The following is a 17,186-nucleotide window of genomic DNA, read 5'->3' as shown; positions in this document are numbered from 1 at the left end:
CTTCTCTTAGGGCTTTAAGAAAGATCACGTCGAAGGCTACGCGGTGCTGTTTGGGGCGACTATATATATTGAGTATATAGGTGCCCTTGCTGTTTCTGTGCTGTGGCAGTATTTTTATGAAGGTATATTCAATGTCGCTGTCTAGATTAAGGTCTACAGTGATTGCCGTGCATGATTTGTGGACCAAGATGCATGTCGAGGGATTTGTTTGATGTGTTGAGTATCCTCTGCTCTTAGCCTCCATATTCACTTCTTGCAGGGCTATTATTTGCGGCGTATCGGGATGAGAGTCTATGTATTGCTGTAATGTTTCCCTCTTCCGTTTTAGTCCTCTGCAGTTCCACTGTAGGATAGTAAGTTTATGTCTACGTTGTGGAGCCATGCTGAACACTAGAAACTTGTGCCTCATCATGTGGTGCGCCCTCAGGTTGTTGATCTGGCTGAGTGCTTGGCAGACGACGAGTTCCCATTTTACCCTGCAGCTTTGTGCCTCTGTTGTGAGAAACATCTGATAATTCCTGAAGTTTGCGGTCAATTCTGATCTCCTGCGATTGCATTCTTATTAAAACTGGTTCGAGGTTTTCCATCATGGGTTTAATAACTGATTCGAACATACTTTTGATTGTCGTCTCGATCATAATTTGTAATTTATTTTCAATGAGGTCTTGAATTGTTTTTTCCAAGCGAGTGATGCGTTCCTGGGTTTGGGGGTGCTCTGTATATTGCTGCTTTAGTGCCTGCGATGGTGGTGCCTGCGGAGTTGGTGCCTGGTGGGGTGCGTCTGGTGTAGTTGCTTGCCTCTCGGGGGTGCTAGCATCTAACTGGTGTGGAGACGGAGGGTGTAGCTCTGCCCTATCTTCTTCCATCGGACATGCCTGTTGCGTCGATGGAGGTAATGTGTTGTTTGGATTGACTGCGATGACTAACTGCTGTTTCAATGTGCTATTTTCTGATTTTAGTTGTTCAATCTCTGCTTCAAGTCGTTTGTAAGCCAACGCTTCGGGGGAGGAGGCAGCTACATCTGCCCAGCTCACCTTGCTGCCGTTGCGCTGCTCCTTGTTATGGGGTCCTGTTGTCTTCTCGGCTGGACGACTGCCGTTGTTGTGCGTCACATTATCGGTAGTCCCCGGTCCATTGCTTGAAGAGCGTGAGCCGGGTGGTGCTGAGTTGTTGCTGGACTGGTCCTGGTGGGTCAGTCGGTCCCCGCTGCTCGATGGACCTCTGCTGCCGGACCGGTTCCGAAGCCTGGATCTTGACCGGTGGTTGAATTCTCCTGTCTTGGGCTTGGTTTTTTGTGATGTTCGGTACTTGTACTTGCACTGATTCGACCCCATGGGATGTGGACCTTCGCAGACCGTGCACTTGGGTTGGCAGTCGTGGGATTCTGGAACATCTTGCTGACCGCACTGCGGACATCTTGACTTCGAAGGGCAAGGGCAAACATCCGCCCGGTGTCCAAGTTTCCCTCACAGTGCGCAGGCTGGCGTTGTTTTCTTGTATAGGCGTACTGGAACCGCTTCACCGTAGTAGAAGACGTGAAACGGAACCTTTCTTCCTTCAAACGTGATGGCCGCCACGTTGGAGGAACCTAATTTTCTCACGCTCACCACTGGTGCGTCCGGGGAGCGAAGCGCGTTCGTGATGTCTTCGTTGGAAACCCTCGGGTCCACTTGTATTACTCCTTTGCAAGTGTCGTCGGAGGGGCGGAGGTAGGAGTACACTGCCTGTGCCTTGTCCCCAAGCTGAATTTCGTGAATTGCCAGGATCTTTCTGATTATTTGGGCGTCTCGCACCCCGACGACGATGATGTTCTGTTCCCATATGGGCCAAACGCTGAGCTCGGCTGAGCCCTTGTCGACGCCAGCAGCAATGTGCAAGGCGTTTCCGACCGCGTTGCTTCCCCTGAATTTGCTGAGATCCAGCGTTCCTTTAGGTTTGATTATGATCACTGCGTCTTGCTTGTCCAGACGCGGCTGCGGAGGTGGCTTCCAACGCTTGACTTGCGTGCAGGGCGTCTGCTGCAGCGGCGTATCCCCTGCCGCGGTGACGCGTCCATCTGGCGTTCGACCTTTTTGCCGTGCCGAGTGGTCGTCACGGGCTGATGCGCGTTCCCACTCTTCTATCTTGCGTTGGATAATCGCCTCCGTAACCTTGTCGAAAACTGGGGTTTTCGCCTGCGGCATGGTGACAATCTGCATCCCCTCCGGGTCGTATCCCATCAGGGTCGTCATGGTTTGCGGCAGAATTTGCCCGCGGAGCCGCGGCGGGCACCTGAGTCGTGGCCTAACTGTTAGGCTTAGCAACTCGCGCGATCCGCTTGGTCTTCAAATTCTCGAAGGATTTGAGAAAACGGTCCCACCTGAACAAGGGTGAGTGGTCTCCTCGTTGTTCTGGAAGTGTAGCCAGATGGTGTCGCAGCGCTTCGGCAAATGCTTCGGGAAAGGATCATAAAATTCGGCGGAGCCGACGTGAGACACGTCCGCTCGTCCCGACTGCTGAGGCGCGTCTCCCAACAGACCCAGGATCCGGAGCTCTGCCACCTCTCTGATGGGACCGCCCAATAGAGATATGTGTAGAGACGTGTTGTCCTTGTGATTTGCCCTAACATGTAGAAGCTCTGATTTTGCGGGAGCACACTGGCGACCACAGTCGGCAGCATATGCATCGACTATGGAGGCGGCCTGCTGAAGGCGGTCCTCCATCTCCCCAAGGCTCCCCTCGGTAGTCCAGATTGTAATGTCGTCTGCGTAGAGCGCGTGTTTTATGTCCTCCACCTGAGACAGTTGGCCGGGGAAGTGCATCATGGCGATTTTGAAAAGGAGCCATCAGTCGACTCAGCTAGACAGCGCGCTCGCATTCCTTCCCTGCTTTTGTGCTTTACGTTTGGCCGCCCTCAGCTGCTACTTTTTTTTTTCAATGCGAAAGCATTTCTTGGTGACGCTTGCGGTTTCGTGTCTGCAGAAAGTGGACGCAGAACATGTCCGCAGCCCTTGCGGACATGTTTGTGCGTGTAAACGAATGTAAGTAAAAGAATGATTGCATGTGATAGAGGACGACAAAATTTCGCTGCGCGTCAAATTTGGTTGATCTGGAGTAAATAATTAGAGGCGAAAAAGTCGATTAGACGTCGAAATAGTCCTGGACATCGATATAGTTAATAGACGGCAAAACAGCCCTAGGCAAAACTAGGCAAAACAGTGCCTATAGTTTTCACCTTCAAATGACTGATTTCGAAAGAAAATACAGTTGACCGCTTTTAGCTACGAAACCAATGGAGCAGGAGCTTGGAAAGCAAAGGAAAGGCGCATAACTGCCCTCTCGGAACAGTGGACACCTCAGTAGCGCGCTGCATGCGTTGGCATTGGCAACGTCGTGGCAGAAACGCGGCTACGCAGAGACCCTACAACTTTATAGGGGAACTAGATTGAGGTATCCACCACCACACAGAGCACTGACTAGGGAAGAGGCTGTAGGATGGCGTAGGCTACAGACGAACACTTTTCCTAACCTGTACATATACAGCAAAATGTCACCAACGCAATTCAGATCAGACTGTCCCTGGTGCGGCGGTACACCTACACTCTATCACATTACCTGGGAGTGCGAAAGAAACATAGCATTCCACAATTATCAAACACCGAGTGAGGAGCAATGGGAGAGCTGTCTCTCCAGCAGCGAGCTCGAGGTCCAGAGGGCCTTGGTACAGCACGCTGTTGAAGCGGCACGACTCAGTGGAGCCCTGGACTGAGGGCCCACCCTTGCTCGAAGACTCAAGTCGCCAGCGCCCAAGCAGGACGACCAAGAAGTCTTCATCTCCGCGAATCTCTTGAAAGAGCAATAAAAGTTTTCTCTCTCTCTCTCTCTCTCTACTCCGATAATTTTAAGGAAAGGAAGTGGGCATAACTGGCTCCCTGGATGAGAAGACGCCTTAATCGCGCTTATAGGTACGTTGGGTGATGAGAGAGAGATGTGTGCGGCATGCTTTGGCGCTGACAACGTTGTGGCAGACACGCGACATTGCTGCAATGCGCCGCAGCGTTCATTGGGTGAGCAGACTCTTGCGATCAACCATTAACTGCAACCTGCCGGGGTGGCGGGGTGGGTGCGCTGCCTATCCAGAGTCCGGAACGCACTCAACGTTACAGACGCCAAGCCGCTTATATAGTTGCCTGATACGCCATAGCTTTCGCTCTCTGACCAGGTGCAGCAGTAGTTGACCTGCAGGAAATTTTTTTTTTGTGAATAATACGTCGATTTCCCGTCGACGTAGGGTATTTGCACCATGATGAAGACACCTACATAGAAATTCATTCCACTGGAGAATTCCACTGGAGAATTATTCTGGCACACAATGTTGGTTGGTTGGTTTATGTTGTTTAACGTCCCAAATCGACTCAGGCTATGAGAGACGCCGTAGTGAAGGGCTCCGGAAATTTCGACCACCTGGGGCTCTTTAACGTGCACTGACATCGCACAGTACACACAATGTGTAGCACATGCTATGAGTCCAGCAAGTTTAAGTGCGCTTGTTTTGTCAAAGTATCGGGATAAATGCTGCACGAAGGAAAGGTATGAGGAAGGGAAGGAAAGCCTTAATTCTCTGAAAAAGCACTAACTCCGACATGTAAAAGGCCTTTTGAAGGCATCGCACACCACTTTATTACGTTCCCCCTTTTTCATATTTACCTCATTCCTCTCCGACCTTTCCACCTTCCGCTTGGAGGAGGCTACTTGCATGAAAAACTCCTCAGGTGCGCTTTCTAACATAACACTGGTGCATAGCAAAGATGGCCGATCATGCGTATACAGCTGAAACAAAGCAGGCAGGACTAGTTTCTCGTTTGATTCTTTCAATATATGCTTCACGCATTCCATCCACACACTTAGTGCCTCTCCTGCAGCCCTAGCCATTCTTTGATAGAGCCCTCCGCCATCTTTGTTACGGCAACATTGTTATGTGAGGCAGCGCACTTGCGCAATTTTGCATATCTACCATTGGACAGACGGAGACGAGCCTTTATAAGCCGAGAGCCTTTAATACCTCATCGTTGCCGACAGAAGGCTCTCAGCAGAGGTGTCACGCTTTTTGGTTGGTCGAAATGGTTATGACGTCAGAGTGCGCGGATTTTAAGTAATGAGGTCACCCACGGATGCCTGACGCCACGTTTTGGAGCACACGACAACTAATAAAAAAATAGTTGCCATCCGCTCCGAGAGGTGGCGTAAGACGTCTGTGAGTGACCACATTACATACCTAATTACTGCGAACAGAGCCATGGATACAACCGACCGCATCGAAGCAGAGAGAGAGAGTCGTACTAAAGAAGCAGTCAAAGTCGGCAGTCGAAGTGTGTAGTTGTAATATGTAGTCAAAGTGTGTAGTCGAATAAAGCACTAGTACAGCACAAACAGTCTCGCAGTCAATGCCAAACAGAGCGTCAGGAAAGGCTTTCGCCTTGCACCACTTTAAAGAGCCAAAGTACCCCCTGAATTTTTTTTTGCCGAAACCTTGGTCAAAGGACTGGGGTTTCCTCTTTCGCTCCCTAGCTGTGTAGAAGCTTGCGGTTCAAGGATCATACTGGCTCTATTTTGCCATGAGCTGCTGTGCGAGTAACTATACGACAATCATGACACGGGCGTCCTGTACATTTCAGAAAGGGATCAATCGTTGAACACAGTCAGCAACAATGATGACGGGACAGGCCATTGAGGACAGGCAGTGGCAGAAGCTAATGATTGTCTGGGTTTGTCCTTCGTGTCGGTAGAGAACAGCATTTGGAATAAACGGTCCCGAAAACATCCCGCTGCCAAAATAACAGAGAAAACGGCTTAAGTGTTATGACCGTACGGATTCTCATTCCTACAAATGTAATGTCCACCTGTGTCAAGAACAAGTGTTTGTACGACATTCATTACCATTCAAGGTCTTTGAGTTGGTTTGCGCAAAACTCGGGACTATAGTTGCACAAAGTAGACCAAATGCTCATTGCTGCGAGTTCTCGACAAACCGATTTCCCAGTTTTCAGCGGCGCTAACAAATTTTTGACATTGGAAATCTAGGCAATGAGCTGGAATAGCGTGGAGGTTATGATTCTTTGTTTGATTCCTTAATAATTTAGGAGTTAAGAGGCTTGGTCGTGGTCGCATGAGCTTCAGTGTCACAGTTCAAATACAAAAACGTTCCATGAACTTAATAAAAACACCTAATTTTGGTGTCATGTTTTCTTTTCTAAAATGATGTGGAAGAAATTGCTATGCATGAATCACTCCTCGCTTCTTACGACAAATAAATAATTTATAATCGAATTTTTCTATCATACTGTTTCGGTTTTAACGCCAGACTGGTGACTAACGTCAACGTGTGCTTACAGGTCACTTGAGTAATGAAAAAAAAAAACTGCAATATATTCACTGCTTCGTACTTTTAATTCACTGCAATACCAAAGCCAGCCAGCCTCAATGGCCAGAATGACAACGAATGTAGGAGGAGCGATTATATTGCAACTTTTTGACGTCACAGTCATTGTTCGACTGTTTAAACCGAAACAACACGAGAAAAATTCGATTATAAATTATTTAGTGGTCTTGGGAGAATGCAATGTGGTAATCCGTGAATTTTAATTCCTTACGCATCATTACAACGAAAAAAGAAACACGCGCCAAAAAGTTGGCCGGGGCGAGGGAGTTGTCGAAACGCCTCCTCTCTGGACTGTCGGAAACCGGTTCCGTCGCCGCTTCCACCCTGAACCCGCCGCGGTGGCTCAGTGGTTACGGCGCTCGTCTGCTGGCCCGAAAGACGCGGGTTCGATCCCGGCCGCGGTGGTTGAATTTCGATGGAGGCGAAATTCTAGAGGCCCGTGTACTGTGCGATGTCAGTGCACGTCAAAGAACCCCTGGTGGTCGAAATTTCCGGAGCTTTCCACTACGGCGTCCCTCATAGCCTTAGTTGCTTCGGCACGTTAAACCCCAATAAGCAATAAGCAAGCTGTCACCGTGCTATCACGAGGTGCTCACGACAGTCCAGTGAACAATATGGCAGCGCCCAGGGAGCCCTTATTAAGGCGAAAGCCTTTAATGCCTCATACTGTCGTTAGCAGACGCGTCGGAAGCCTTGTCGACAGACGCGTCGGCAGGAGTGTCGACAAACGCGTCGGCAGGAGTGTCGACAGACGCGTCGGCAGGAGTGTCGACAGACGCGTCGGCAGATTCGTGCGCCTTCCGGCGTCATTGCTTATTAAAAGGCTCAAGGTTCCAGCATGAATAAAGGTGCACCTAGTGAATGCATGGGCTTCATAAATAAAATAAAAGGAGTAAAGTCAAGTAAAGGAAAATAAAACATAAAAATAAGAAAATAAGCCAAAATAAAAACAAAATAAAAACAAGATGTGAAAATAAAAATAAAAAACAATAAAATTAAGAAAACAAGCAAAGAATAAATATAAAAATATGAGAAATAAAAAAGTAAATAAAAACAAACAGTCGCCAGGAAACGCTTTCGCCTTGCAGCACTTTAGAGAGCCAAAGTGCCCCCTGAATTTTTGCAAAGGTCTACACTCCTTTGACGTTTCCCACGCATCTCATTTTCCACGCAGAATACGATGGAGAACGCCGGACCACCGGCAGGAGGCAGAGGTATGCCTGCTGTCGCGAAGGAAACCAGGACTATCTCCATGCAGTTGGAGGAACTGGAGAGCCTCAGAGGCTGCTTCACGGGAGCCATCGTCGACTTCCGCGCCCCCTGCACAGCGTCGGAGGATCGGCTGTGCCACGTGGTCACGACGCTGTCCGCGTGGAATGAGCTACTGTTCGGGGCAAGTTTTGAACTTCGAGAGCTGCCCGGAACTTTCGGCAAGCTCTCCCTGGAGAAAGTTTACGAGTCGAGTGAAGAGGACGTCCCGCAGTTCGCCGATGAGGAGTTTGTTCAGGGCGCGCTGGTGATTTGTTGGTTGATCGAGAAGCACCGCTGCGTCATCTCGTTCCAAGCGACGGAATCATTTTTCGAGTACCGAAGAGTGGCTGTGGCCCTGTGTGCAGCGCTCCGGAAGAATTCGTGGCTCAAGGTCCTGAAGCTGGAATGGCCAGATACCATCACGAGGCAAGTTTGCTCTGTGATCGAGGGACTGACGAGCCTGGAAGAACTCGAATGTTCTTTGGGCACCCGCTTCCCTAGGGCGCTCGCCGAAGCATTGCAGACACTTATTCGCAGTTCGTCGTCTTTGCTTGCTCTCAGGCTTTCTTGTCTCACTATATTTGAGAATAAGAGCTGGGCTATACTGGAATCCATCGTAGGAAGCCACTCTTTGAAAGAGTTCACTCTCAATGGCGTCCTCGTCCGCAAGCTTTACTCAAAGTACCGCACGAGGAGCCCGATCATTGGTTCTACGCTGACGACACTGCAGATGCCTGTAGGGAATACACGCACGCAAACGATACTTCTTTCAGAGATCGCAGTAAACCGGACGATCAGGAAATTGACTCTCACTAGGTTTATTCCCAACGACGAAAGTATTTTTCTGGTCGAGGACATCTTCAGAAAGAACAAAGTATTGCTGAACTTCGGCATCTTCTCATCGCAGACCCATCTCGCTCCTGAGGATCAAGCCGTCTACAATCGTTGGTTCAAGGCGCTCGGTGACAACCGCACGCTGGAAGAGTTGACCCTTCCTATCTTGATGTGGAGCTTGCAAATGTGGACGACGTTCTTCCAGATGCTGTCATCAAAGCTAAGCCTAAAGAAGCTGCATATTGAAAGGACCCTCACATCCACTGATATCTTACCTTCACTATGCGAAGCCTTGGTCGCAACTGGCACGGAGGAGAAGGTTTCCCTTGGATATTTCGACGTAATGGAGAGACCCGACTTGATCAAGTGCAAATCATTTAAGCACATATCTTTGTACTGGCAAGAGTGCGATTTTGTCAGAACCGATGTCATGCGACAGCTGCCTGAGTGTAGTCACTTGACGGATGTTGGCATGAGACTGTCAGATGATGACCCTGAAGTGTATTCAGCCATGGCACGTTACCTGAGAGTGACGTCACAGCTTGAAGCGCTTTATCTATACGTCGTATGCACACGCAAAGCCGACGAGGCAAGCACCAGATGGACAGTGATATTGGAGCCCCTGTCTCAAAATACTGGCATAAGAAAGCTGGCGGTTGATATGGACAGCCCGAACAAAGAGGACTACGAGGAGTTGGCGGACGCAGTGACACGAAGCCAGAACATCAGGATTTTTGAGTTCAAAGACGAATCTAACGCTTACACCGGGGTCTTTGGCAGACGCCTGTCACTTTCCATCGCCGACAATCACACCTTACTAAACGTGGCCTGTCGCTCCAGGATGGAGGACGATTCAAAGGGGTATTGGTTTGCTGTCTCCGCAACGGCACGGCGGAACTTTACCTTGCTTGCACTTGCCGCACGATTCGCCAAGGCTGGAGAATTCGACAGGTGAGCTGCGTTTTAGACAAAGCCGATTCCACTGAAAACTATAATAGCTGGTATAATGAGGCATAATGAGCTCATAACCGAAGGCATTAGATGTTTTGTAGCGGTAACCACTGCCTGTATAATAGTTATAACTGGCGCCCCTATCGTCCATCTACAGAGATAATAGCTCGAAGCGCGAACTTCCCAGGTAGCACCAGACATTAAAATAACGTTATAAAATTGCTGCGCAAGTTGCAGTAACATTACGTGTTTCATTGGAACGTTAGGCTAATGTTCAAACTAACATATAATGTTATAGGAGTATGCTGCACGGTAAACATTTTACATTATACTACTGCTGTGTTCGATATGTTAATGTTAGAATCATAACTCTAAAACAACGCTCAAAATTATAATGTTAGTGGGGTCAAATCATAACGTTGCCAATATTTTCAAGCTTTGCGTTTGAAAACTTTTTCACTGTTTGTGAAGTAGTGGTGTTTTTCAACTAGAACTTTGCAGTTGAACATCTGATATGATGCGAGATTGCCTGCACAGTCCAAAAAATTTCGTTAGAAGACTTTGCCTGTTACCCCTTCATCACTAACACATATGCCATCCTTCACGGTTGCCTGTATGATGTGATTGCGCGTTAAATAACCCCAGGTTGTCTTAGTTAATCTGGAACCCTACAGTACGTTGTCCCTCATAGCCCATGTATCGCTATGGGACGTTAAACACAACAGTTAAGTTATAAGCTTGAAGCCGTGCCATCCGTTGAAAGGTCGGTGTGTGAGTGCATCTATCAGTTGCGGCTCCCGTTGTTCCCTGCAAAATGGCGATTGAACTTGTGGCAAGTCACAGTGGCCGGTCTGGTCTTGTAGGGTTACCTTACTAGTTTAACGAAAATTACAGATAAGTTGTTTAAATATTTAACTAAGGTTAGGAAAGCTCATTTGAAACACCCCACAAACTTCAGGAAAAAAAGGACATTAACAACAGTTTATTAACATTGGAGAAGAAAGTAACATTGCTGTAACGTCTGGCTCATTTTAACGGAAGCATAGATTGAGCTGCACAAACACGACTTCTCTCTCGGTGAAAGCTGGGGGGTTGTAATAGAGGAGATAAATACGTTCTTCCCCGGTTAATCGCGGCTGACATCGTTCAAAACAACCGGGACCCCACCCCGTGATCGCGTACGCTACCGAGCGCACGACGACCACGGTGGGACTTGCTCTGAACAAAAGAATGACATTCTGGCTGACACAAACAGGCATTTATTGCTACGACAAAAACAACGCCAGCTAGCAACAAAATACGCTGAGGAATCGAGGTCGTCCGACTCACCAGCGCGGCTACGAGCGAACGTTCGCCCACGCTAGGGCAATGGAGACACGCCACGGCCGGACGGGGCGAGATGAGGGAAAATGTTCTCCCCCATGGCCTCGCCCCGCTGGCTAAGAGCGGAGCATCGCGCCGGTACTTCCGTACGCAACCACACCGCCCGTGGCGCTCGTGGCGCTGCGACGCCGGCGCCCTCCACTACGGCGTCCCTCATAGCCTCAGTAGCTTTGGGACGTTAAACCCCATAAACCAACCATCCCTTGTTAAGGTAACCAACTAGGAAAAACGCATCGCGGGGAAGAGAACCATAGGGGAAGAGCGGGGCAAGCCCCACAAAACCGCCGTGAAATTTCAGGACGTGTTTTAAGCAACGCGTTTAGTCGTTTAAAATAAGACGTGCGATTTGAAGTTATTAAATCTGAGCACAGTGGGGAGCACAGCCTCTCATTTTTGTTTTAAGTACAGGAGCTTTCACGCAAAATTCTTAGATTTTGCAACTGTTGATATGCAATTTCTGCGCTTTAATAAGCATTGTGTAAGGTAATAAAATTGTAGCGAAGCTATGCGGTAAAATGACCGCTGACAGGCCATTCTTCTGAAGCTATGCGGTCTTCGACATTTCTCTTTAAAAAATAATTGTTTATTGAAATTTGCCTTACTTATTGTCAAGGACCAAGGTATGTAGAGTTATTTGGAATTGTTCATATGCATTGGAAGGGGAGATTTTTCGCTTAAAAGCCGCGCATTTGCTGAAGTTACGGTTAGGCTTGTTTTTCCTCATGACCGTGTTCATTATATTCAGCCATAAATAATTTTTCAGTGCTCTCTACTTCATGCGCTGTGAGGCTGCGCAAGACGTCTACCTGTCTGCCTTGGCTCTTTTTCATCATTTTTAAAATCCCTCAAATTTTCGAGTTTTTCTGTTTGCTATAATTCCCACGTTATGAGCGAACTTGAAGTAAAATGTTTTCTCACAGTCGATGCGAATCTCTACCCTTCCATAAGCACCATTAGGAGCATTGAACAAATTAAAATGCTTCTAGAAAAAAAGTTGTTCCCTTTTACCGGTTATATCTTGAAGTAAAATCATCGTCAAGATGTAAAATATTTTTAAAAAAGGAAGTAAGCGGTTTAGTATAATCATTAAGTGCGGTTAACCCGTGAGAGTTTTTGCAGCAAAATCCGTGTGGTTCGAGAAACACTGGATCATATGGAATGGAATTGACCCTGCTGACTTGATGCGTTTTATTTTTTGTTAGTATACTTTTTGGCCTTTGCTTTTCTTGATAAACTGCTGTCTGTTGTTTTATTTTCTGCATTTTCACCCTGCCAGGATCCCTTTTTAGGACTACAGTATCAATTAATACATAAAAGAAATAATTACGCACCCCTTGGTCTTATGGCGTGCCGCCGTCCTGACCCAATATGATAACGGACCATGGTGATACTAGAAGCTGCTCTTTATCAGTTCTCTGAGTGATCAGGAGTGATCAAGCTGTGCAACTGAGAATGCGTTGCTCGTTTGGAATATTACCGCTCGTGGGACGTCGGCAATGTGAACTTTGGAGTGAGCCCTTCGTAGGGGGAGCGGAAGAAGTTTGGCAGTGCACTTTTCGCTATGACTTTCTTCCCTGCGGAAGATGGCGAAAAGGCAGTTAGCTTTTTTCATCAACTCGCAGATACTTCAACCGTTTTCTGTGTCCAAGAAAAGAGTTCAGCTGTTCACTATAGTCGGGTACAACTTAAGTCTGCAGTGAAGTTCCGCCCAGATTCAGCCTTCGCGCACAGAATTCCTCCACGACGAAAAAGTAGTCCGCTGCTTAAACACTTCTTGTTACGTAAACAAGAAGCTTATCACAAGAAAAAAAATTATGAGCTCTAGAATTTTGATACATGCATGGATTGTTTGACATAGTCAAACATTAAAAAGCTGATCTCCTTTACAGTTGCGATTGACCAGCGGAGGATTGACCAGTTGGATTGACCAGGACGCCTAGGACCGCAGCCCCAGTGTTAGCAACTGCTGTTTTTTTTAGTTGTATCCTACTATAGAATACGAAGCGTGCTCACAATCGTGACTGTTGACGCAAAAATTACGAGGGAAACATCCGCTACAATTTCGGTATTGGTTACTGTTTCGCAAGGTTAATAAGTAATGTATGCTCATGAAGGCACTTTATTGTAACGATGACCGAGCTGGAAGACGACTAATAAGGCGAGATTTACCAGGAGCTTGTCTGAATGTTTATTCTGGTCGTCTTTCATCGCAATTCGACGCCACAACATTGCAAATGCTGTCCATTTTGCGGCGCATCTCCTAATTGTGTTTTAAACATCGCCGTCATCTCCCACAAACAGGTACGTCGCAGCGGCCTTGGAGCATGTCTACCGGTATCCCGCCCTGATGGATGAACTCGCGAAACTCGCCGGGGCCGACAAGGCCCGTATGCGTGCTTCCGTTTGGGAACGGCTTCAGAGCATCCGGTGCATGGACGATTTCATGCGGTTCACCGGCGTGGTGAGGGAGAGAGTCGCCTGCCATCCACGTGGTGACGGGCACATGCAACTAGACGAGCTCAACGAGGACTGCTGGCACCACGTGAGACGGTACTTGAAGGCAGACGATGTCAAGGAGAGCGCTACCTCGAAGCGGAAGACTAAAGGGCTGGCGCAATTTTTTTCACAACTCTCTCTATCGTCCCAACATTTTGTTCCACAGTTGTAACCGGTGAGCGGTATCTCGCACTGACTACTGCCCTCACATAACAATTCATGTTGTTACAGGGAACTTCGGGTGAACGTGACGTTTGTACACTTTGGAACTCCAGTGACTGTTTAGAACCGATGAACTTTTTGCACACAACTGTACCACAAACAACTTTAAAACACGACTTAAACAGCTAAAATATTATACATCCACATTCTCTTCTAAGGTCCACATCACTATCTGCGAGAGCTGTTGTCCAAGGAATCTCAGTTTACCGATCTATCAGCCTTCATCCCTCTGCAGGTGGGCACAAACATGCTGTAAAAACTATGGCATGAAGCTGATGACACAAAGAGAACTACTGACGGAAGTGGCCAGAACACCGAGGAGGATGCTGGTGGGAAAACAAGGCCGCCGCGTGCAAGAATTAACTCACAATGAAACTCTGCGGTGTTCACGTCTACGACCTCGCTCGTGTGTAGAAACAGCATGGTGCCAGTGAGGTCGTCGTGTTCACAAGGAACAATGAAGGCGAAGCCGCCGATATTCATGGCTTCACTAAATTCCAGTTTGATGAAATTTATTTCTGAGCTTTTCATTTCACTAATTGTTCTAGAGCTAATAAAGGGTTATTGTCAAAAGAAAAAATCAGGCTTTATTTCATTCACTGTGGAACCTATGTATCAGGTGAAAGGACCAGGATTACCAGCAGAAACACTGAAGTCGTGTGATCTTGGGACAGAACAGGCTGTTCGTTGAAAGATGATTCACTGAATGCACGTGAGAGGAAACATGATGAAGGTTGCCAGGGCTACCTAAAATGATGTCAGCGTTGGAAGAGGACTGGGAATTAGAGACTGGCCTTAGATTTGAAGACAACAGCTTCACCGCTATAATCTTCATGGTAAGAATAAGAATGGCGGCACGCCGATGTCTCTTCAGAGCTGGTATATACGCGTCAAAAATAATTCCTTGTAAAATTGGTCTACAGACAGTATATAGACTTTTTATAGACTCTACTACCTTCCTATATATATTTTTGTCTATTCAGTCCACAGACTGTCTGTAGAAAAAAGTCTTGTGTACGGCTATGAATCGAAGCATTTGTATTGGAGACCCGTACTTGGGAGGAGTATTAGCTTTTTCCTTTTGTATGGTGTCAGGACGAAGCAGTGGTCCACCCTGGCCCTTAATTAAACGTTGGTGCGACCCAAGGCTTTTAATGCCGTGTGACGGGTTTAGGACTGCGCTCAGTTGATCGAGTATTTCTTTTAGTACATTCACTAAGCTGTGCGTACCACTCTTTTCTTTGTCTTGTACAACGACTTCCAGCAACCAAAATATCTCATTTGAAGTATTAACAAAGCCCGCACCCATCCCGCACCACATAGGGAGGGGCTGGTTGGTGGCGCCACCTCGACGCAGGACAGCCAAGGGAGAAGTTGATCGTGGAGACGAAGCCCGCCAGGCGGCATGTCTGTCCCTCTCTTCCATTTCCTCCGTCAGCCAGCACTTGTAATCGCGGGTAAAGCAAAGAGAAAGAAATTGCTAAATGAAGCCGGTCGTGGGTGACGGAGAGCAGGAGTAAACAGCGAATTATCTTTTCAGAAAAAAAAAATCGAGTATTGATGAGTTTGGCAACCTCCTAAGTTTTTTTTTTTTTCCCCTTAAAAGGCTACCTTTAGCCTGGAGTTGAATAGGAGTTTACTGGCATATCACTCGCGAAAAATTATGCTGCTGTTACCTGCATGGGATAACGGTAAGCTATTTGAGCGTACTCTCCTGCTTGGCCATTTGCGGGACCGATGTGCCCTACAGAGAATAACAACAACAAAAAAGAAAAATGAAGAAACTCCAACAAGTAAGTAAATAAATAATAAAACGCGAAGCGCAACCTCGACGCACAATCTGCCTTTGCCGCTTCGGAAGCCGCTGAGAAGAAATGGTGCGCGCACATTCGGGATGTAAAATACGAAGCATGTATTTCAGATATTGGAGTTCAGAATTTGATGTTCAGTAATTTTGACTATTATTTAAGAATTCAACGTCCCAACGTGATTCGAATATCCAGGTTGTTTGCTTTTTCGGACCATGTGTATTTGTACCACTAATGTTTTGTACATCGCAGTGGAAACAACGGCGTTCAGCTTCTGGTTCCGCAGACGCGGGATCAGAACCCGACTGCAGCGGTCGGGTTCCATGGAGGCGAAACGCGTGAGACGCCTGTATGAGAAAATGGAAGGCGCAGAAACTGTCTTACATTGACTTAGAGCGAAAGAGAAAGAGAGTGCTGTCAGGGGACGATAAGGAATCCGAGGTGGTCGAAATTAATTCGGAGCCCTCCACAACGGCACTTAGCTCTTTCTATCTTCTTTCACTCTCTCCTTCCTCCCTTCCCTTATGGTGTGGTTGAGGTGTTCACTAGGAACGGAAAGAGTTACCGTGCCTTTCATTTCCTCAAAATCCAATTTTAAACAGTTGCTGCGCCTTTCCTTTCCTCATAGTCAATTTATTATATCATTTATACCTTATCTTTTAAACTGTGAGATTATAGCGCATAAAATTGGTTTTTGAGGAAAGGAAATGGCGCAGTATCTGCCTCACATATCTCGGCGGTTACCAGAACCGCGCCGTAAGGGAAGGCAGGAAGGTAGGAGTGAAAGAAGAAAGACAAAGGTGCCGTAGTGGAGGGCTCCGGAAATTTCGACCACCTGGGGTTCTTTAACGTGCATTGACATCGCACAGCACACGGGCTCCTTTTGTAGCGAAAGCTACATTTGCCACGAACTTGCGATTTCGCTGGGGCGGTGCTCCGAGGAGGCACAGAGACCGACACTGAGCCGTTGAAGACCGACATTGAGACCGACTGAGCCGGTTGAAGGTGGAAGCTTGCGTCTCCCATTTAATAAAAACATCCTTTATTTGCTCAAAATGTTCTCTTCATTTAATTTTTTTTAGCGTCGTGTAAATTGTGATAAAAATTATGTTCATCTGCTTATTGAACGGTATCTGATATTTACAGCACTTTATCGATTTCTAGCCGTCGTGATGGCTCAGTGGTTATGATGCTCGGCTGCTGACCTGAAAAACGAGGGTTCGATCCAGACCGCGGCTGTCGCATTTCGATGGAGGTGAAATGCTGGAGACGCGTGTACTGTGCGATGTCAGTGGGCGTTAAAATCTTCCTTAGCGTAGCTCTGTCAGTTTGCAAACCATTTGCTCCAGCTATCATTAAGTTTTTGTCATAACGATTGTGTATGGTTTATGAGGTTTAACGTCCCAAATCGGCTCAGGCTATAAGGGACGCCGTAGTGATGGTCTCCAGAAATTTCGGCCATCTGGGTTTCTTTAACGTGCACTGACATCGCACAGTACACGGCCCTCTAGAATTTCTCCTCCAAAGAAATTCAACCGCCGCGGTCGGGATCGAGGATCTTAAATCTGGCTGCTTAGATGCCGCACAATCGTAGCAAAAATTCTGACAGTCAAATAGAGGGTTCATATAGGTTTAAAGTTCATAGGTTTAGGTGTGTAATATATTTCTCTATTTGTCCTATTAACACCTCTTTTCCTTTAGAGGCTGCAGGATAGGTTCTATAGGATTCCCTACATGTGGCGTCCATGCGCTGGAGACAGTTAAAAGAACATTGCCGGATCGAAACATTTGAGTGATCTGGTGCCATACGTAACAAACGTGGC

The 17,186-nt window shown here is 47.3% G+C and overlaps 1 protein-coding gene across 1 annotated transcript; it reads left to right on the top strand.

Annotated features, from left to right (window-relative positions):
- The first annotated feature begins 7,611 nt into the window (after window positions 1–7,611).
- On the top strand, window positions 7,612–13,594 carry LOC149327867 (uncharacterized). The gene is made up of 2 exons (XM_089563176.1): window positions 7,612–9,454; window positions 13,139–13,594. The coding sequence occupies exons 1-2, from the start codon at window positions 7,635–7,637 to the stop codon at window positions 13,503–13,505; spliced, it is 2,187 nt and encodes a 728-aa protein (XP_089419302.1). The 5' UTR covers window positions 7,612–7,634; the 3' UTR covers window positions 13,506–13,594.
- Window positions 13,595–17,186: the final 3,592 nt, after the last annotated feature.

The sequence above is a fragment of the Amblyomma mixtum genome, chromosome 10, assembly GCF_055824585.1.
Source record: "Amblyomma mixtum isolate Tamu chromosome 10, ASM5582458v1, whole genome shotgun sequence".
NCBI lineage: Eukaryota > Metazoa > Arthropoda > Arachnida > Ixodida > Ixodidae > Amblyomma > Amblyomma mixtum.
Note: the sequence above shows the minus strand (reverse complement) of the source record. Positions and strands in the feature narration are given on the sequence as shown.

Excerpts from the sequence above, each read along its gene's own strand:
- LOC149327867 (XM_089563176.1), top strand. The coding sequence starts at position 7,635 with ATGCCTGCTGTCGCGAAGGAAACCAGGACTATCTCCATGCAGTTGGAG. Across the intron at positions 9,455-13,138 it reads AAGGCTGGAGAATTCGACAG|GTACGTCGCAGCGGCCTTGG; the intron begins GTGAGCTGCGTT and ends TCCCACAAACAG.